Source organism: Oncorhynchus kisutch, linkage group LG28, assembly GCF_002021735.2.
Source record: "Oncorhynchus kisutch isolate 150728-3 linkage group LG28, Okis_V2, whole genome shotgun sequence".
Taxonomy (NCBI): Eukaryota; Metazoa; Chordata; class Actinopteri; order Salmoniformes; family Salmonidae; genus Oncorhynchus; species Oncorhynchus kisutch.
Window position 1 is genome coordinate 35,364,636 of NC_034201.2, and position 22,628 is coordinate 35,387,263.

Below are 22,628 nucleotides of genomic sequence, written 5' to 3' on the forward strand. Positions count from 1 at the left end.
AACAAAGAAATAGAAAACATAGACTTTCCCACCCGAGTCCCACCCTGACCTAACCAAACATAGAGAATAATAAGGATCTCTAAGGTCAGGGCGTGACAGGTACCAGTTAATTCAGCCTAATTTACTGCCTTTCCCCCCCAAACATAGCTGATATGGCGGACTTGCTTAAACAAATTTAGTTTCTACTGACAATTGAGATGTTCAAACTATGGAATAAGCGAACACGAGCGGATAAGAGACAATCTGTAATTTCGATTAAGAAATTAGTGAGCTCGGATGGACGTAGTCAATCTAACGATTTGTTCAGCACTTTTGAAATGTATCATGGTACATAAACATTACACAAAAAGATTGAAATCGAAAATTCAACAATGAGTGGTTTGGAAGGAATCAGTGGCTAACTGTTTGTCACCGTTATAGTGCAATTATTGATTTGTTTAGTGTTGTGTAGTAGCTTTGAGTTTGCGCCACCATGATTTACATGCTAAAATCGCCACTGCATATACAGCATATTGCAAATCTATGTAAGATTACAGAGGTGCCTCGATCGCTGCAGGCTTGTTGAGGCCACTGAAAACTGGATGAATGTAATGCATTTGTCCCCACAGGATGGCAGTTTTACCAGAGATGTCATTTAACACGTCAGGAAAATTATGTAATGTCGAACTTCTTCCATGTTCTCGAACTTGATTTTCTTTAACTGTAATTAATTAATGATTGCATAGTTTCATCATTGGAACTGAGATGACTGCCAATAATCAATGTGGGAGAAGGTGAACTCTATTTACTTCAGATCACGTGCGAATGTGGTGTTTCCACTTTGGTGCATGGGATTTTAAACCAACTTTACCGTCTGGTGCTCCGCGTGAGATAAATCGAGTGCACATTATATGTCATCGTCTTTCCAGTCATGCTAGTGCGTTTTCCTGTGTGTTTTTTTTTTACACACAGGAGGAGGGTGCTTTGAGCAGCTGAACGTTGGCTAATGTTGGACCAAAAAACAGGGAGGGGGAGATATTGATGCGTTCTAAATTATGGAGCTAAGGAGGAGAAACCTCGCGTGCAATTGTGTTTTACTATATGGAATAACGTTATGTCTCTTTTTCGGTAAGTAACTTACTGTATACATTTTAAAAGAAGCTAATAACATGATCGCTATAGTTGTTAGCTAGCCAGTAGCTATAGTAGTTTGCATGCTAACTAGCCGCTAGCAAATTATGCATTAGTTAACTGGCTAGCTAAATAGACGATAGTTAGCTAGTTGTGCGTGACTTGGTACGATAGTCGTATTTCAAATCAAGGTGTGTGTAATGTATCTATGAACTATAGAGTGCTAGCTAGTTACATTCTTGACTTAGGGTCTGGTTAGCTTAGTTTGTTGGTAGCTAGCTAGGAATGCTAACCTAGCTACCTAACATAAAACCAAATAATATCAAAATACACAGAGACGCGAGGAATCGCCTGTTGTTGTGAAACGTGTCACGTGTTGTTCACATAATTAACTAAACATTTCTGAATCTATTGTTTTGTCATGATGTGTAAGAATTGACCAACTTATTGGCTAAATATGACGGATTCATAGTCTGTGGACAGCAAGTTAAACATATTTTACTTAGCTCATTCGATTTTTTTTTATAAGAAGTTATCAAATCTGAGACATGATTATTGTAGCGCATCATTTGTGGTCTACTACACTTTTTGAGATACAACAATAATATTGCTTCCAATGGACTTGGTTTCCATTTGTGTGTTGCTTTCCCAGTCTGTGTTGGGTTGAAATTCAAAGGCTTTAAGGGAAAGGGTCCACCTGTTTTATTATTGCATTCTATGCTGTCAGCATGTTTTTGTCACACTGCATGCCTTCCTCCCTGACCTGGCTCTTTATAAATGGAGAAGATGTTGCCAAATAGGTACAGAACTCTGATGACTAACCCAAATCTACCTATGCCAATCTAGTTAACAACATAGATTAAGAAGCAAATGTCGCGCCAACAGAAATAAACATCTCTCTGGGAAGAAGGGCGGGGGTGTATGCTTCATGATTAACGACTCACAAATCGTAACAAAACACAGGAACTGATGTCCTTTTGTTCACCTGACCTAGAAATCCTCATAATCAAATGTCAACCATATTATTTCCCAAGAGAATTCTCGTCGGTTATTGTCACAGCCGTGTATATCCTCCCTCAAGCCGATACCACAACAGCCCTCAAGGAACTTCACTGGACTTGATGCAAACTTGAAACCATATATCCTGAGGCTGCATTTATTGTAGCCGGGGAATTTAACAAAGCAGATTTGAGATCAAGGCTACCTAAATTCTATCAGAATATTGATTGTAAGCACTCATGCAAGCAATACACTGGATCACTGCTACTCTAACTTCCGCAATGCATACAAGGCCCTCCTCAGACACGATATGTATGTGGCAGGGTCTACAGGCAGTCACGGACTACAAAAAGAAAACCAGTCACGGACACCGATGTCTTGATTCCAGATAAACAACACCTTCTTTGCCCACTGAGTATAATACAGTGCCATCGATGTGGCCCACAACCAAGGACTGCGGGCCTCTTCTTCTCCGTGGCCGACGTGAGTAAGATGTTTAAAAGTGTTAACCCTCGCAAGGCTGCCGGCCCAGACGCCATCCCTAGCTGCGTCCTCAGAGCATGCGCAGACGAGCTGGCTGGTGTGTTTACGGACATATTCAATCTCTCCCTATCCCAGTCTGCTGTCCCCACATGCTTCTCGATTGCCACCATTGTTCCTGTACCCAAGAAGGCAAGGATAACTGAACTTAATGACTATTGCCCCGTAGCACTCACTTCTGACATCATGAAGTGCTTTGAGAGACTATTCAAAGATCATATTACCTCCACCTTACCTGGCACCCTAGACAAACTTCAATTTGCTTACTGCCCCAATAGGTCCACAGACAATGCAATCGCGATCACATTGCACACTGCCCTATCCCATCTGGACAAGATGAATTCCTATGTAAGAATGCTGTTCATTGACTACAGCTCAGCATTCAACACCATAGTACCCTCCAAGCTCATCATTAAGCCTAAGGCCCTGGGTCTCAACCCTGCCCTGTGCAACTGGGTCCTGGACTTTCTGACGGGCCGCCCGCTACCTGGTGAAGGAAGGAAACAACATCTTAGCTGATCCTCAACACTGGGACCCCACAAGGGTGCGTGGTCAGTCCCCTCCTGTACTCTCTGTTCACCCATGACTGCGTTGCCATGCACGCCTCCAACTCAATCATCAAGTTTGCAGACGACACAACAGTAGTGGGCTTGATAAGCAACAACGACAAGACCACAGGGAGGAGGTGAGGGCACTCAGAGTGTGGTGTCAGGAAAATAACCTCACTCAATGTCAACAAAACAAAGGAGATGATTGTGGACTTCATGAAACAGCAGACGGAGCACCCCCCTATCCACATCAACGGGTCCGCAGTGGAGAAGGTGGAAAGTTTTAAGCTCCTCGGCGTACACATCATGGACAAACTGAAATGGTCCACCCACACAGACAGTGTGATGAAGGCGTAATAGCGCCTCTTCAACCTCAGGAGGCTGAATAAATTTGGCTTGTCACCCAAAACCCTCAAACTTATACAGATGCACAATCGAGAGCATCCTGTCGGGCTGTATCACCGGCCTGGTACGACAACTGCACCGTCCACAACCACAAGGCTCTCCAGAAAGTGGTGTGTTCTGCGCAACACATCACCGGGGGCAAACTACCCGCCCTCCAGGACACCTACAGCACCCGATGCCACAGGAAGGCAAAAAAGATAATCAAGGATAACAACCACCTGAGCAACTGTCTGTACACCCCGCTACCATCCATAAGGCAAGGTCAGTACAGGTGCCTCAAAGCTGGGACCGAAAAACAGCTTCTATTTCAGGGCCATCAGACTGTTAAACAACCATCACTAACACAGAGGCTGCTGCCTACATACAGACTTGAAATCATTGGCCACTTTAATAAATGGATCACTGGTCACTTTAATGTTTACATATCTTACATTACTCTTCTCTTATGTATATACTGTATTTTATACCCTCTTGCATCTTGCCTATGCCGCTCAGTCATCGCTCATCCATGTATTTATATGTATATATTCTTATTCCATCCCTTTTACTTAGATTTGTGCGTATTAGGTAGTTGTTGTGGAACTGTTAGATTACAGCACTGTCGGAACGAGAAGCACAAGCATTTCGCTACACTCGCAATAACTTCGGCTGACCATGTGTATTTGACCAATAAAATTTGATTTAATTGGAAATGTGGCTTTCCTTATTTTCTGATAGCTGAACATGTCTTAAGCCTAGCAACTATAAAGTATCAAGGCTTTGATGTAAGCTATACATTTAAGTGGCTATATAGTAGATGTCGACCGATTTTAATTAGGGTCCATTTCAAATTTTCATAACAATTGTAATCTCCATTTTTTTGACACCGATCATGGCCGATTACATTGCACTCCACGAAAAGACTGCGTGGTAGGCTGACTACCTGTTATGCGAGTGCAGCAAGGGGCCAAGGTAAGGTGCTAGCTAGCATTAAACGTATCTTATAAAAAAACAAGCAATCTTAACCTAATCACTAGTTAACTACACATGGTTGATGATATTACTAGTTTATCTAGCTTGTCCTGCGTTGCATATAATCGATGCGGTGCCTGTTAATTTATCATTGAATCATAGCGTACTTCGCCAAACTGGTGATTTAACAAGCGCATTCGTGAAAATAGCACTGTCGTTGCACCAATGTGTACCTAACCATAAACATCAACGCCTTTCTTAAAATCAATACACAAGTGTATATATTTTTTTACCTGCATATTTAGTTAATATTGCCTGCTAACATGAATTTCTTTTAACTAGGGAAATTGTCATTTCTCTTGCGTTCTGTGCAGCATAGTCAGGGTGTATGCAGCAGTTTGGGTCGGCTGGCTCGTTGCGAACTGTGTGAAGACTATTTCTTCCTAACAAAGACAGCCAACTTCGCCAAACGGGGGATGATTTAACAAAAGCGCATTTGCGAAAAAAACATAATCGTTGCCATAAACATCAATGCCTTTCTTAAAATCAATACACAAGTGTATATTTTTAAACCTGCATATTTAGTTAAAATAAATCCAGGTTAGCAGGCAATATTAAACTAGGGAAAATGTGTCACTTCTCTTGTGTTCATTGCACGCATAGTCGGGGTGTATGCAACAGTTTGGGCCGTCTGGCTCGTTGCGAACTAATTTGCCAGAATTTTACATAATTATGACATAAAATTGAAGGTTGTGCATTGTAACAGGAATATTTAGACTTATGGATGGCACTCGTTAGATAAAATATGGAACAATTCCTTTCACTGAAAGAATAAATGTTTTGTTTTCGAAATGATAGTTTCCGGATTTGACCATATTAATGACCTAAGGCTCGTATTTGTGTGTGTTATGTTAAGTCTATGATTTGATAGAGCAGTCTGACTGAGCGGTGGTAGGCAGCAGCAGGCTCGTAAGCATTCATTCAAACAACACTTTTGTGCATTTGCCAGCAGCTCTTCGCTGTGCTTCAAGCATTGAGCTGTTTATGACTTCAAGCCTATTAACTCCCGAGATTAGGCTGGTGTGACCGATGTGAGATGGCTAGCTAGTTAGCGGGGTGCGCGCTAATAGCGTTTCAATCGGCGACGTCACTCGCTCTAAGACCTTGAAGTAGTTGTTCCCCTTGCAGAGGCTTTTGTGGAGCTATGGTAACGATGTTTCAAGGGTGGTAGGGGCGAGGAGAGGGACGGAAGCTATACTGTTACACTGGCAATACTAAAGTGCCTATAGTCAATAGTCAAAGGTATATGAAATACAAATGGTATAGAGAGAAATAGTCCCGTAATTCCTATAATAACTACAACTGAAAACTTCTTACCTGGGAATATTGAAGACTCATGTTAAAAGGAACCACCAGCTTTCATATGTTCTGAGCAAGGAACTTAAACATTAGCTTTTTTACATGGCACATGTTGCACTTTTACTTCGTTTTTGCATTATTTAAACCAATTTGAACAGGTTTCATTATTTATTTGAGGCTAGATTTATTTTATGGATGTATTATATTAAGTTAAAATAAGTGTTCATTCAGTATTGTTGTAATTGTCATTATTACAAATAAATAAAATTGGCTGATTTAATCGGTATCGGCTTTTTTTTTGTCCTCCAATAAATCAGTATCTGCGTTGAAAAATCATAATCAGTCGACCTCTATTATATAGCCCCAATGCCCTCCCGGCTTTTCAATTTTCAATACATTAAGCAACAAACTAAATGTTGGTTCTTTATCAACAGGTACAAATCTAACAGCGGCCATAGAGTTGTATGCCCCGGCGGAGGTGCTGGTTGAGAATGGCACCACGGGGATCCTCAAGTGTTCCTTCAAGTCCAGGGAAGTGATCAGCAGCGCAGCCACAGTCACCTGGTCGTTTCGTCCAACGGGATCCGACCCCGGAAGCGCTGTTTCCGTGAGTGATTACTTTCTCTGGGTCTATGAACAACTCCCATGAAGTTTCTCTCAGTTCTTCCACGAGGAATGTTCGAGCACAACATTTTTCCTCTTACTAGGCCCACTGCCACAGAAAAGACCCAGGGAGTATGTGTGCATGTGTTTGTGACTGGTCCAATGGAAGGACATTAGCCTGAGGAGGGTTGCGTTATATTATAGGCAACTTCTTCCTGACCATCTGCCTCCTTCCAGTTCATGTTTCTCCCAACTTAACCCAAAAACACAATTTGGTATTTGTTTCATTAGTCTGTTGTTGATCTAGTCCCAAATGTGTTTCATGTCAGCAATAAAGTTTAAAAGATACAACTTTTTGTATTTCTGTATTTTGAAAGTCATATCTTTTAAACTTGATTGTATTCAATTGAGATTTTGTCACTGGACCACACACACACACAATACTCCATAATGTCAAAGTGGAATTAAGTTTTTAGGTATTATTTTACAAATGAATTAAAAATGAAAAGCTGAAATGTTTTGAGTCAGTAAGTATTCAACCCCTTTGTTATGACAAGCCTAAATAAGTTCAGGAGCAAACATTTGCTTAACAAGTCACATAAGTTGCATGGACTCACTCTGTGCAATAACAGTGTTTAACATGATTTTTGAATGACTACCTCATCTCTGTACCCCACATGCAATTATCTGTAAGGTTGAGCAGTGAATTTCTAACATAGATTCAACCACAAAGACCAGGGAGGTTGTCCAATGCCTCACAAGTTACATGCATGATATGCTTTAGTGAATTTCAGAATGTCTGGAATAGAAAAGGCAGAAATAAAACAATTCAATAAACATTCGTAGCCGGTAGATGGGTAAAAGAAAATAGAAAAAAGCAGACCTGGAATATCCCTTTGAGCATGGTGAAGTTATCAATAACTCTTTGGATGATGTATCAATACACCCTGTCACTACAAAGATACAGGTGTCCTTCCTATCTCAGTTGCCGGAAAGGAAAGAAACCGCTCAGGAATTTCACCATTAGGCCAATGTTGTCTTTAAAACTTTACAGAGTTTAATGGCTGTGATAAGAGAACTGAGGATGGATCAACAACAGTTGATCGACAGAGGGAAAAGGACACCTGTACAGATTTTAAAATATCCTAAGCATCCTGTTTTCAATAAAGCACTAAAGTAAAATTGCTAAAAATGTGTCTAAGAAATTAACTGAATGTCCTGAATACAAAGCGTTGTTTGGGGAAAACACATCACTGAGTTCCTCTCTTCATATGTTCATGCATTGTGGTGGCTGCATCATGTTATGGGTATGCTTGTCATTGGCAAGGACTAGGGAGTTTTTTTAGGATAAAAATAAATGTAATAGAGCTAAGCACAGGCAAAATCCTGGTTGTCTGCTTTCCAACAGACACTGGGAGACATTCACCTTTCAGCAGAACAATAACCGAAAACACAAGGCCAAATATACACTGGAGATGCTTACCAAGATTACAGTACCAATATTACAGTTTTGACCTAATCGGCTTGAAAATCTATGGCAAGACTTGAAAATGGCTTTCGAACTATGATCAACATAGGGGCGGCAGTGTAGCCTAGTGGTTAGAGCATTGGACTAGTAACCGGAAGGTTGCAAGTTCAAATCCCCGAGCTGACAAAGTACAAAATCTGTCGTTCTGCCCTTGAACAAGCAGTTAACCCACTGTTCCTAGGCAGTCATTGAAAATAAGAATTTGTTCTTAACTGACTTGCCTAGTAAAATAAAGATAAAAAATAAAACAACTTGACAGAGCTTATATATATATATATCTTACAGGTCTGAATACTTCACAAATTCTAACATTTGTAAAGAAAAATGTTTCTTCCACTTTGACATTACAGAGTATTTTGTGTAGATTGTTGACGAAAAAAGAAAAATCCCATTTTTAATTTAACACAACAAAATGTGGAAAAAGTCAGGAGGTGTGAATAATTACTGAAGGCAATGTATTTTTTGCATTGCTGGGATTTGTATGGAAATGGCAGGAAGAAGGAGAACTTTTACCCCTATTCCCATTTCCCTCCCCTAGAGATCTAGCTAGCTGGCTCATCTTGCTCGTAATGATGCACTTGTATTCGGCCTCGTAACAGTGTTCAGTTGGAGAGGGAGTCACCGACACACACACTAGTCCACACAGCTATCTGTCCCTCCCATCTTTTAAACAAATTGACTATTGAGGATATCCGCCTGTCATGTACACGCTAAACAAAATCAGCCATCAGTTTGGTACAGTAGCAGATACGAACATAATACAGAGTATTGCTTGGCAAAAGTGCCCAGTGATGTATGTAAGCCATAAGCTTACAATGGTTAAACCTGTTTGCTTGTCTTTCCCATTTCTGTTATGAGTCCTTAGCCAATGGCTATGTCCCAAATGGCACACTATTCCCTATATAGCCTAGTATAATACTTCTGACCAGAGCCCCGTGGGCACCGTCAAAAGTAGTGCACTATAAGGGGAATAGGGTGCCATTTCGGACTCTGACAATTCTTCAACGATATATTTTCTCTTAAGTCATTCTTATATCGTTTTTTTCTAATGTCTTTTTTTTATTTATTTTTTTAGATTTTCTATTACACTTCTGGCAAGCACTACCCAGGGAGCGTGGCTCAATTCAAAGACAGGGTGAAATGGGCGGGAGATCTGAACAAAAAAGACGCCTCTGTCCATTTAATTGAGGCGCAGTTCAACGACAACGGCACCTACTCGTGTGCCGTGATTAACCCGCCTGACATATCTGTCACCGCCGCTCAGACACAGCTCAAAGTCGTCATGAAAGGTAAACTTGCAAATGGATTCACAACAGTACAGCAACACTCAAGTAAATTTTCAGTAGGAAGTGACCATGCTCTCTCACATTGAAGGATGACTTGGAATAAAAACTGCCAACTGAGCGATTAACAATATCTTAATAACCAGGGGTTAAGAAACACTCATACAAGAGATTAAGCATTTTAACACTGATATAATGCCTCAAACATTGAACTGGCATTACTGGCACAGCTGTGACTTTGTCATACAACATTACAATTATCTTTCAATGCTTACGTTGCCTTGTTTTGCAGAGTCTCTCCCTCAGAACAGCACGGCTGTCATAGTGAGCGCCGTGTGTGGCGCTGTCATCGGGCTCATTCTCATCGCTGTTGTTACCTGCCTGATCATCAAGAGGCATCAAACCAGTCATGAATACGAAGGGTAAGGCATCCTCCCTTGTATAACCATCAGGGTAGTAGATAACTTTAATATCTGGACGTTGGTCAGTATCAATCATTACACCTGACCATCAGTATCTGTAGAGTATTTTAGGGAGCATCAATAAATGCAATATTAAATATTTGATGAAACAAATGAAATCACACCGGAAACCGTTCTATCGTTGTGATATGTTTTGTGTGCAAAGACTACTCGGCTCTGTCAAAAACCAGTTTACTGCATGCAGTTAATGGATCTTGATGAGGTCAATCAAAAGGAACTGCATCTCAGAAATTACGTATCAGATGTTCATAGTTGTCTTTTTCTGAAAGCAACCCTTGCAGTGAATGGAGATCTACTTTCAACAAATGTTTTCATGGCCTCTTTGGTTGTGGGGCCTGCCTGAATCTCTCTTCTTCCTGACCTCCCCCCCTGGCATGTCTCTGAGTCACCAACTGACACACACACACACACTAACGTTCTTAGTCATCAGACCTTAACACTTAGCCCTAACTCCACTGCATGGGTTATGGGGGTTGAGTTACAATGGCTGCTATTGTCGCATGTGTCCTCTCTCTTGGAATAGAAAATAACATGTTTTCTATGAAAACATTTTGTGTTGGAAATAACATTCAATGGTAGAGCATGGAGCTTGCAACGGCAGGATAGCGGGTTAGATTCCCGGGACCACCACTACGTAAAAAAATGTATGCACGCTTGACTGTAAGTCGCTTTGGATAAAAGCGCCTGCTTAATGGCATATGTTGTTATTATTATATATTCATTAACTCAGACTCGACTGGATTTTCCAGTGTGTGTGTTGGCTATGTGGGATTAGACTGTACCAGTGGTACTTGTAAATGCCCTATAACCATGATGAATTACTTACTGACCTAGTAGGTGTCAGATCTGCTTAGCTCAAATGGATGCTCCAGGTTTACCATTAGAGACCTGAGTGGAGGAAGTCATGCTACAACAAGAAGGTGTTTAGAGGGTGGCTAAATGCCAAGCGTAGACACTGCTCTCTCTTCGCTCTGATTCACATGATTAGTTACAAGGTTTTTCTTGACCTAGGCCTAATATTAAGCATGATTTGACGCACACCCAAATAAGTAGGGGTGCTGACTAACGGAATAGTACAATTATGAAAACACCCTTAAGATAGATGCAATGATTTAATGGGTATAAAACACCAAGGTGTGATATTTTTTTCCATATCACATTATATTCAGAGTTTTGATTGCAGTGTTTAAAAAACTATCCATCTTCTAGACTCAATTCGAGAGTGTCGCACGACTCAATTGACAACGATGTCGCACGTCAAAAGACCAGACATGTTGCTTTCCAAGATCTGTCTGTCAATGCCCACCGTGACAGATTTTTTTTAAATAGGTGCGCTGTTAAGCTTGGCTTGTCATCTAACGTTCATGTCGTTGTCTGCCACTCACATGTCACTCATCCATTACTGACCACTAACCCCTTCCTCTTCTGTTTCACTGTCATATGGCTCTCCTGTTTCCTCTAACGCTACCTCCAGAACAATATACATTGCCCTCAGAAAATATTCATACCCCTTGACTTATTCCACATTTGTTGTGTTACAGCCTGAATTCAAAATGGGTTTCTTACTAGGGCTGACCCCATTTAGTCAACTGGTCGATGGTTTGGTAGACCAAGATACATTTTAGTCGAGCAGTAGCAAATATATGTAAAAACAGTTATGGGACATGAGACACCTGTCTGATTCACGCCTGTCTGAGTGGACTAATCCATTGTGGAGGCCTCGGATGGCACACCAGTATTACCAGTAGTACATTTATTGTAAATTCTCAATTTCTCATCTACACTGTGTTTGGGTACGTTAGTTTCTGTTAATGCATTCAATTTATTATTATTATTACTGGTTTACCGTTGTCATTGTAGGAGTGAACTCATTGTTTGCAGAGCGCACAACCTAGGCTAAACTTGGTTTATTTAATTTATGTCATGTTCGTTAGTATAGACGGGCCATGGCGCAGCGTATGTAGAGTTTCACATATTTATTTAGACAGTGAAACTAAAAAAAATAAAAAAATAAAGAATAAACAAAACGTGACTAACAATGCAGTGCTAACGGGCAACTAAACATAAACAATATCCCATAACCCACAGGTGGAAAAATGCAACTTAAGTATGATCCCCAATTAGAGACAACGATTACCAGCTGCTTCTAATTGGGAGTCATACACAAACCCCAACATAGAAATAATAAACTAGACTAAAATCCCTAGTCACGCCCTGACCTACTCTACCATAGAAAATACAGGTTTTCTATGGCCAGGAGGTGACAATTTACGAGTTGTCAATTTATTAATTGTCTTTTGTTTGGAGCGCTCCTGTCGATCTTGAGTAAGGAGACACACCTGATTACGCATAGAAGTAGGCCTAGGCTACCTGCCCTGCGCACAAATGTAGGCTTATAAATGTGCCCATTTTGGGATGTGCCCATTTTGGGATTTCTGATTATCTTAACTCACCATCACTGTGGAGCTGACAATATTTCCTCAATGTAGCCTATTTGAAAAATCTTTCCAGCTATCTCCCTTGCAATAACCACAAAAATGTAATGCTTTGATCCGGTGGAAACGTCATAAAATAGGCCTACCTGATTACTTATCCCTTGCTCAAATAGCCTACATCTGTGTCTGTTTGCTCGCATGAGCATTTGGCCAGACCAAGTTAATAGTTGATAGTTGATGCAATGTTTCAAGTTCCTTGCAGACAGGCCATGCGAAGCCAATGTGATTTATAGGATATTTAATTTTTATCATTATATTTTATAGCTGCAGGCTGCAATGTTTTTATTTGTGGGCTTTATGTAGGCTATTTTTACATGCTGGCAATAGAAGTTACTTTTAGATTTGTATTGTCATTTAGATAGAATTTTGATTAACCACATGACATTGATTTTGAGATCTGAAGACTTTATTATAAATTAAACTGTAACATGAAAATCATAACTGACACGCAGATCAGTAGAAATGGTCCGATTTACTTCCCAAATGGAAAAGGTTGCCAACAGCTGGTGTAGCCTATTACCGGCAACTTCAGGAGCGTCGGTTTGGGAACAGGCTATATTAATCTCTGCTACCCTCTTTAGTAATTTGTGTGTCCTTATTTTTTATCGCAGTGCTTATAGCATCAGACAAGCTCAGTAGTCTACATATAGTTGATTATATTCAAACATAGGGCGTGTCTATATATGGAAAAATACACTCTTAAAATTTTTGACCAATCAATTGATCGAGAGAACAGACTCGGTTAAACAATTATTTATATATTTTTTGTAGTGAACAGCCCTATTTCTCACACATCTACACACAATACCCCCTAATGCAAAGTGAAAACATGTTTTTAGACATGTTTGCAAATTTGTTCAATTAAATTTACATAAGTATTCACATCAAAACATGTTAGAATCTCCTTTGGCTGGGATTACAGCTGAGTTTTTCTGGGTCTTTAAGAGCTTTGCACACCTGGATTGTACAATATTTGCACATTCTTTTTAAAATTCTTAAAATATCAAGTTGGTTGTTGATCATAGCTAGACAGCCATATTCAAGATTTGCCATTTTTAATCCAAAACTGTAAATAGGCCACTCAGGAGCATTCAATGTCCTCTTGGTAAGCAACTCCAGTATATACAGTTGAAGTCGGAAGTTCACATACACTTAGGTTGCAGTCATTAACTTGTTTTTCAACCACTCCACAAATTTCTTGTTAACAAACTATAGTTTTTGCAATTTGGTTTGGACATCTACTTTGTGCATGACACAAGTAATTTTCCCAACAATTGTTTACAGACAGATTATTTCACTTAGAATTCACTGCATCACAATTCCAGTGGGTCAGAAGTTTACATACACTAAATTGACTGTGCCTTTAAATAGCTTGGAAAATTCCAGAAAATGATGTCACGGCTTTAGAAGCTTTTGATAGGCTAATTGACATCATTTGAGTCAATTGGAGGTGTACCTGTGGATGTATTTCAAGGCCTACCTTCAAACTCAGTGCCTCTTTGCTTGACATCATGGGAAAATGAAAAGAAATCAGAAAAGAAATTGTAGACCTCCACAAGTCTGGTTCGTCCTTGGGAGCAATTTCCAAACGACTGAAGGTACCACGTTGATCTGTACAAACAATAGTATGCAAGTATAAACACCATGGGACCACACAGCTGTCATACCACTCAGGAAGGAGACGTGTTCTGTCTCCTAGAGATGAACGTACTTTGGTGCGAAAAGTGCCAATCCCAGAACAACAGCAACGGACCTTGTGAAGATGCTGGAGGAAATGGTCGCTCAGCAAGGAAGAAACCACTGCTCCAAAACCATCATAAAAAAGCCAGACTACAGTTTGCAACTGCACATGGGGACAATGTTTGTACTTTTTGGAGAAATGTCCTCTGGTCTGATGAAACAAAAATAGAACTGTTTGGCCATAATGACCATCGTTATGTTTGGAGGAAAAGGGGGGATTCTTGCAAGCCGAAGAACAACATCCCAACTCTGAAGCATGGGGGTTGGCAGCATCATGTTGTGGGGGTGCTTTGCTGCAGGAGTGACTGGCGTACTTCACAAAATAGATGGCATCATGAGGAGAGAAAATGATGTGCATATATTAAAGCAACATCTCAAGACATCGGTCAGGAAGTTAAAGCTTGGTCACAAATGGGTCTTCCAAATGTCAAGGTATTGGAGTGGCCATCACAAAGCCCTGACCTCAATCCTATAGAAAATTTGTGGGCAGAACTGAAAAAGCGTGTGCGAGCAAGGAGGCCTACAAACCTGACTCAGTTACACCTGCTCTGTCAGGAGGAATGGGCCAAAATTCACCCAACTTATTGTGGGAAGCTTGTGGAAGGCTACCCAAAACAGTTGACCCAAGTAAAAAAATTTCAAGGCAATGCTACCAAATACCAATTGAATGTATGTAAACTTCTGACCCAGTGGCAATGTGATGAAAGACATAAAAGCTGAAATAAATAATTCTCTACTATTATTCTGACATTTCACAATCTTAAAATAAAGTGGTGATCCTAACTGACCGAAAACAGGGAATTGTTACTTGGATTAAATGTCAGGAATTGTGAAACTGAGTTTAAATGTATTTGCTATGGTGTATGTAAATTTCTGACTTCAACTGTATTTGGTATTGTGATTTAGGTTATTGTCCATCTGAAAAGTGAATTTGTTTCCCAGTATCTGTTGGAAAGCACACTAAACCAGGTCTTCCTCTAGGATTTTGCCTGTGCTTAGCTATTCTGTTTTCTTTTTATCCCTAAAAACTCCCAAGTCCTTGTTGATGACAAGCATAGCCATAACATGATGCAGCAACCACCATGATAGAACATTTGAAGAGTTAATCAGTGATGTGTTGGATTTGCCCAAAAAAGAACACCTCGTATTCAGGACATAAAGTTAATTTCCTTTTTGCAGTTTTACTTTAGTTCCCGATTGCAAACAGGATGCATGTTGAAATCATTTTTTGGGGAAATCCCCCCTGGTCTTTGTTGTTGAATCTGTGTTTGAAATGTACACCTCAGCTGAGGGACCTTAAAATGATCTGTATGTGTGGGGTAGAGGGTAGAAAGATGAGGCATGCAGTCAAAAATTAAGTTAAACACGGTTTCCATGCAACTTATTATGACTCAGTAAGTTAATGTTTACTCCTGGACTTATTTAGGCTTGTTTTGGCTCAAGACGTTTCACAATTCCACTTTGGCATGGGGTATTATGTGTAGGCCAGTGACACAATCTCAATTTAATCAATGTTAAATTCAGGCTTTAACACATCCAAATTTGGCAAAAGTCAAGGTGTGAATACTTTATAAAGTCACTGGACACATGCTCTTAAAATCTCACAAACTAAATGCTAACAGTTTTAAGTTTAATTTCTATCACATTTTTTAAAATCTATTAATTTATATTTTGGAGTCCTAGGCCCATATTCCTAAAGTGTCTCGAGTAAGATGGCTAATCTAGGATCAGTTTTTACATTTAGACAACAATATGTAATATTACAGGGGGGACCTGATCCTCTATCCCTCAAACTCAACTCTGGCCAATTCCACTACAGTTTTTTCATTGTTCCCTTTGAATCAGGGACTCGTATAATTATCAGGTAGAATGGAAACCAGCAGGCTCCGGACCCTATTATTTAGTACGCTACTATTGACCATGTTAATGAACCAAGAGACCAAAAAATACGTGAGTTTATTGGACCACTGATTGACATTGGTATGACTAACATACAACACTAATCTTTCAAGTGGGTGATCACATCGTTATCTCATTGGGGTGGAGAATGTTGTTTTTCCCTAATCCACTTTATTTCTTCTCTTATTGACCAATTGATTGTCACACAGTCTTAGATATAGTAACTGTTTTTAAGTCAGTGTTTTTTTGCTACGTTAATGCTGTTTCTTAGTTTTTTGGAAAGCTGCAGTAACTGATCAACTGTATTTATAAGCATCAGCTCCTTGTTCCCATACAGATCCATGCCTTGTTAATCTTCCAGTACAGTGCCTCTGCCCATGTATGTCACTCCTGCCAACCTCTCCTCCCAGCCTCTTGGAGCAGTCATCTCAAAATGTGCAGCATAACTCATGTGGAATCTGCCCATCTCTCATTTGCATTTGTATCTGTCTACCATGTCTTCTCCTGTGTCTTACTGTATGTGTCCATGTCGCCCATTTCTCTGTGCGCCAACGCTTCCTGAACTGCACAAAACAAACCTCCGATTCGTAAACCCCTCCCCCGGTGCACAATCTAGCTGCACTTCAGTGGCGAGTGTGAGCTCCCACGCCACACGCCCGGGGGGGAAGAAGCACGAATCCAGCTTGGAGGGCTCCAGGTGTAGCAGCCCCTCCGCCCCGGTCCAGGTAGGCGCTACAGTGAGTGACTCAAACCAACCATCCACACCCACTGTCTCCCAGGGGAAACGAACAGGGGAAGAGAGATCTAATAATTAACTAGAGCTGAGATGCACAACAGCATTAGCCTTTTCCCAGATCTATTTGTGCTCCTGCCAACTACATTGCTGTCATTGTCAAGTCAACATTTTGCATGACTATTCCATAAGTAGTTGACAAGAGAACAAAAAAAGACTAGTACCTAGCTACTACAGCATAGGCCAGGGTTTCCCAAACTCCGTCCACAGCTGATTCAAATAGTCAATTAATCATCAAATTTAGATAATTTGAATCAGTTGTGTGGTTGGGGCGAAAAACAAAATGTGCACCCCTTGGGGTCCCGAGGACTGATTTTGGGAAACGCTGGAACAGGATTTCAAGCTGATCTCTTTGATGGCTTCAGTGTCTGGTTGTCTACCTTTAGTTTTTCATCTTTCTGATTTTGGAAATCAGGGTTGTGTTCGGAATGGGAACATTGTAACAAAATGTTGACTTTTCAACCTACTGAATGAGACCCAGGTTGACACACTCCCTAGCATACTAGCAGATACCCATAGACTTTCAGTCATTGCGCTAATGCTAGTTAGCATTGGCTCACAGAACTACCTCTAACTTCCTTCATACTGGACACAGATACATAACATGGTATCCACAAGTTCATCTGACTCTGGGGAAGTAGCTAAAGAGCCTCATTTCCAATATCCATTTAAAAGGCCATTACACTCAAATCCAAGTTTGTCACGTTTTTTCACCCCCGAAAGTAGTCTATGTCCCAGACAATCTGTTGTGTAGGTCCAGCTATATGCCTCTAACCAAAATCAATGAAAAAAGAATTGCCATTAAAGTTCCAGATTTGCGGTACTTCTCTTTCCCATCCATTTGGGGTTGAAGCATAGCTGGATCTGCAAAACCAATGGCATGGGATGTGGACTCATCTTGATGTTAGACAACTTGAGATCTGAAAACATCTGACAAGCATTGGAGTGTAATGTCCCTTTAAGTCTAAGGGAGAGACCCATAGACATTGCTGCCATCAAGTACTGGAGGCGGATACCCTTGTTCTACAGACTTACTAAATCAGTGGTCACCAACCCTGGGCCTGGAGCAGGCTTTTGTTCTAGCCCAGAAGTGACCCACCTGATCCAACAAATCATCAAGACCTTGATGAATGGAATCAGGTGTTTTTGTGCTGGACTGAAACAAAAGTCTACACATCCTGTAGCTCTCCCGGACCAGGATTGGTGACCACTGAATGACGTCATGCGTGAGATCACTATTATTCTGGTTAAGCCCTAAATGCTTATGTCAACAACTGGCTGGAGTGTCACAGCATCCTGTTTTGCAAAGCTGAGGCGAGGTAACATAAGCATGTATAGATGTTCATGTAGTGCCTATGAAGGTGTCATGCATTGCTTATGAAAGTTCATGGGAGTCCTCTGATGATGTTATCAAACACTATTGTAGGCTTATGTCTAGGAAAAGGAGAACCTTTAATCTTTGTGTGTCTGAGAGGCTTTTGTTTGCGGTCGACTGGTTTAGTTTGTTGATCTTGTGAGGGACAGTCTTGAAATGTGCCTCTCGCTCATTACATTAAGAGACGTGTTAGGTCAGATCTGTGGTGGCTAGGTTAACGCCACCACATTTCACTGTCAGTCAAAACATGAAGCTGTACTGTACTTGGCCGTTGTATGTGTGTTGTTTTTCACCCTATGTTTTGAGTTTTTTGTGTGTGTGATTCTTTTTGATCCCAGTGGTCGGTACAAATGACACCCTGAAGATAACAAGAAGAAAATGGTGCCCTCTTCTTCTAACACACTCACACAGCCCAGATGTAGTCCCAAGCTGTGCTAGATGGGAGAAAAAACATGTTTTCTTTTGCGCAACAATCTGGCATTGTTACAGGCTTTTATCTTTATCTGGCTTCATTCAGAAGCAATGGGCCAAATATCTTCCATTAACAACACTGCTTTGATATGTCTTTTGTTATTTGGCATTGTTATCTGCAGTTGTCCCCACTTAAATCCCACAGCTGTTTACGTTTCCCACGGCCATTTGAACTTGACAGTTAAACCAGTGAAACTAGTATGGTTACTAACACTGTTTTCCTTCTTCCCCTTTGCCATATCTCCCCACCCATCCATCCGCTCATCACAACAGGGGCCGGTGATATACGCCCAGTTGGATCACTCGGGCACCAAGAACCCCAACTCATTCCACAAGATGGAGCCAGTGGTCTACGCTGACATAAGGAAAAACTGAAACGGGGGTGGGGGGAGAACTGGAGACGAAAAGGGAAAGGCCACCATCGCTCGCTGCTTTGGGGTGGGTGGGGAATGTTTAAATACAGGGGGGGATTGATGCGGTTTAGAATGCTATTTTTTTTTTTGTCTCATAAAAACCCTTGTCTGCTGAAAGCATTTATTGCATGTTCATGTGTATGATACAAAATGTATGCTACCAATGCTTTCAATACAACACAGAGATTAGAGAAACACTTAATACATTAACTGCATGCTTAGTAACTGTAAAATACATAGGTTCAAGTCGTTTTTTTACAATACAGGTTAATAACATGTTAACAATCATCTCAGTCCAACATTTTGGATGTTAAATTGACGGTTTAGACATAGGGTTTGGATATAGAATAGGATACCTGAAATACATTGCCGTTTGGCTGCAATCATGCTACCTTCATCTAATCATGTATACATGTTTACAAGGTAACAATCACGTTAACACCATATATCACTCTGGTACACAAGCCATGGAAAGCTTCTTGGTGAAATTACTTCAGTGTACAGTTTGTTTATTGTGCTGTAGAATTTAACATTGCATTGTTATAGCTATGACTAAAACACTGCCTGCCACTGGGTTTGAAACTGAACTGTTCAGCTGAAACAATGATACAAAACAAATTTATATTTTTTACATTGTTTTTATTGTACAGAAATGTATACACTGTTTGCATGTAATTTATTAACTAACCACAACTAATCATGGCAATAACCACGTTTGACACATTTTAGTTTTAACATCCGTTTTAGATTATGTAGGTTTGATGTGATCATGTGAGAGAGATATCATCAAATCTTCTCTTCTGTCTTTCAGAAGCAATGGACCAATTATCTTCCGTTAACAAAACTACTTTGATATATCACTGGGCTTTAATATAAAAAAGTTGACATTCCAAGTCTTATTTTACGTTAAAAAGTCAAATGTTTCTGTTCCAATGACTCACTCTCAATCATGTTTGATTGAAGCGATGCATTTTAATAATCAGTTCAAATGCTGTATTAATCCCTTCCATATTTGAACACAGTAGTCTTACCCCAACCTACATTTATGCATATGGATAGTTAACTATGTAAGATCTAGAGCTTGTTACTGTAATTCATTCCTTTCTGGTCAATGGTAGTATCTCTTGGTGTTTTAACAAAATAATCAATTATGTGTTTCAGAATTCCAATTTGATATTGTGTGTCATTTTTGTCAACTAGTTTGAAAAAGCATGGCTGGTGCTCTGTCTTGATGCTATACTTCACACTGTCACGTCTTAAAAATCCTTTAATTCTTTACCCACTGGGGGGCATTGGTTGAATCAATGAAATTACATTGAACCAATGTGGAATAGATGTTGACGTGACATCTTTGCCCAGTGGGTAGCGCTTTAGTGTTTTTAACTGTATATTTTTGCAGTTGACAAAATGCTTCTGATCACACGAGAGCTAGAGGAGGTGTCATTCCTGTTTTCCAAAGCTGCCTCATCCACTAGTCCTGCAAAAGTAATTGTTAGTCTACATTCCTAAAAATGAATCAAATGCTGGCGCTTATCTTGCGGCCTCGTGCTTGTGCAGTATTAGTATATTTGTGTAGTAGTTGTTGAGTAGCGATATTAGCATGTGTAATTTGGTGCTTGTTTATATCATATCTTATGTTGCAAAACATGCACTATGTCCTGCGTATCAAAGACCACATGCACTATATGATTTAATTTTTCTCTGTGTCCTGTGCTTCTTTTTGATGTCTTAACTGGAATGTAGTACATTTAGTGCCTTTTGCATTTCGTCTACTAACTTGAACACCTGTTCTCTCTCATACATATATACATACATACAGTTGAAGTCGGAAGTTTACATACATTAACTAATTTTTCAACCGCTCCACACATTTCTTAACAAACTATAGTTTTGTCGGTTAGTACATTTACTATGTGCGTGACACATTTTTCTAACAATTGTTTGCAGACAGATTATTTCACTTGTATCACAATTCCAGTGGGTCAGAAGTTTACATACACTAAGTTGACAGTGCCTTTAAACGGCCTGTAAAATTCCAGAAAATGATGTCAAGGCTTTAGAAGCTTCTCATAGGCTAATTGACCTCATTTGAGTCAATTGGAGGTGTACCTGTGGCTGTATTTCAAGGCCTACCTTCAAAGTCAGTGCCTCTTTGCTTGACCTCATGGGAAAATCAAATCGGCCAAGACCTCAGAAAAGAAATTTTAGACAAGTCTGGTTCATCCTTTTGAGCAATTTCCAAATGACTGAAGGTACCACGTTCATCTGTACAAACAATAGTACGCAAGTATAAACACCATGGGACCACGCAGCCTTAATACCGCTCAGGAAGGAGACTGCTTCTGTCTCCTCCTCCTCTTGGTGCGAAAAGTGCAAATCAATCCCAGAACAGCAGCAAAGGACCTTGTGAAGATGCTGGAGGAAACCGGTACAAAAGTATCTATAACCATAGTAAAACGAGTCCTATATCGACATAACCTGAAAGGCCGCTCAGCAAGGAAGAATCAACTGCTCCAAAACCAGCCAGACTACGGTTTGCAACTGCACATGGGGACAAAGATCGTACTTTTTGGAGAAATGTCCTCTGGTCTGATGAAACAAAAATAGAACTGTTTGACCATAATGACAATCGTTATGTTTGGAGGAAAAAGAGGAGGCTTGCAAACCGAAGAACACCATCCCAACCGAGAAGCACGGGGGTGGCAGCATCATGTTGTGCGGTGCTTTGCTGCAGGAGGGACTGGTGCACTTCACAAAATAGATGGCATCATGAGAATGGAAAGTTATGTGGATATATTGAAGAAACATCTCAAGACATCAATCAGGAAGTTAAAGCTTGATCACAAATGGGTCTTCCAAATGGACAAGGACCCCAAGCATACTTCCAAAGTTGTAGCAAAATGGCTTAAGGACAACAAAGTCATGGTATTGGAGTGGCCTTCACAAGGCCCTGAGCTCAATCCCATAGATAATTTGTGGGCAGAACTGAAAAGCGTGTGCGAGCAAGGAAGCTACCAACCTGACTCAGTTACACCAGCTCTGTCAGGAGGAATGGGCCAAAATTCACCCAACTTATTGTGGGAAGCCAATAAATTAAATACCAATTGAATGTATGTAAACTTCTGACCCAATGGGAATGTGATGAAATAAATAAATGCTGAAATAAATAATTATCTACTATTATTCTGACATATTCTGACACTTAAAATAAAGTGGTGATCCTAACTGACCTTAAAACAGGGCATTGTTACTAGGATTAAATGTCAGGAATTGTGAAAAAATGTAGCTTAAATGTATTTGGCTAAGGTGTATGTAAACTTCCAACTTCAACTGTGTGTTTGTGTATATATACACATAGATACATACAGTTGAAGTTATTTCAGCTTTTATTTCTTTCATCACATTCCCAGTGGGTCAGAAGTTTACATACACTCATTTAGCATTGCTTTTAATTTGCTTACCTTGGGTCAAACGTTTCGGCGTTTGACCCAAGCCTTCCACAGGCTTCCCACAATAAGTTGGGTGAATCTTGGCCCATTCCTCCTGACAGAGCTGGTGTAACTGAGTCAGGTTTGTAGTCCTCCTTGCTCGCACATGCTTTTCAGTTCTGCCCACAAATGTTGTTATTGATTGA

At 40.3% G+C, this 22,628-nt stretch overlaps 1 protein-coding gene across 2 annotated transcripts; it reads left to right on the top strand.

Annotated features, from left to right (window-relative positions):
- The first annotated feature begins 812 nt into the window (after positions 1-812).
- On the top strand, positions 813-20,693 carry LOC109872757 (myelin protein zero-like protein 1). Of its 2 annotated transcripts, none has more exons than XM_020464070.2 (6): positions 813-1,107; positions 6,347-6,519; positions 9,119-9,332; positions 9,619-9,748; positions 16,559-16,679; positions 18,855-20,693. In XM_020464070.2, the coding sequence occupies exons 1-6, from the start codon at positions 1,035-1,037 to the stop codon at positions 18,954-18,956; spliced, it is 813 nt and encodes a 270-aa protein (XP_020319659.1). In that variant the 5' UTR covers positions 813-1,034; the 3' UTR covers positions 18,957-20,693. The 2 variants fall into 2 exon arrangements, with proteins under 2 accessions (XP_020319659.1, XP_020319660.1); XM_020464071.2 differs by having other exon boundaries at positions 821-1,107; positions 16,559-16,667.
- The last annotated feature ends 1,935 nt before the right edge of the window (positions 20,694-22,628 follow it).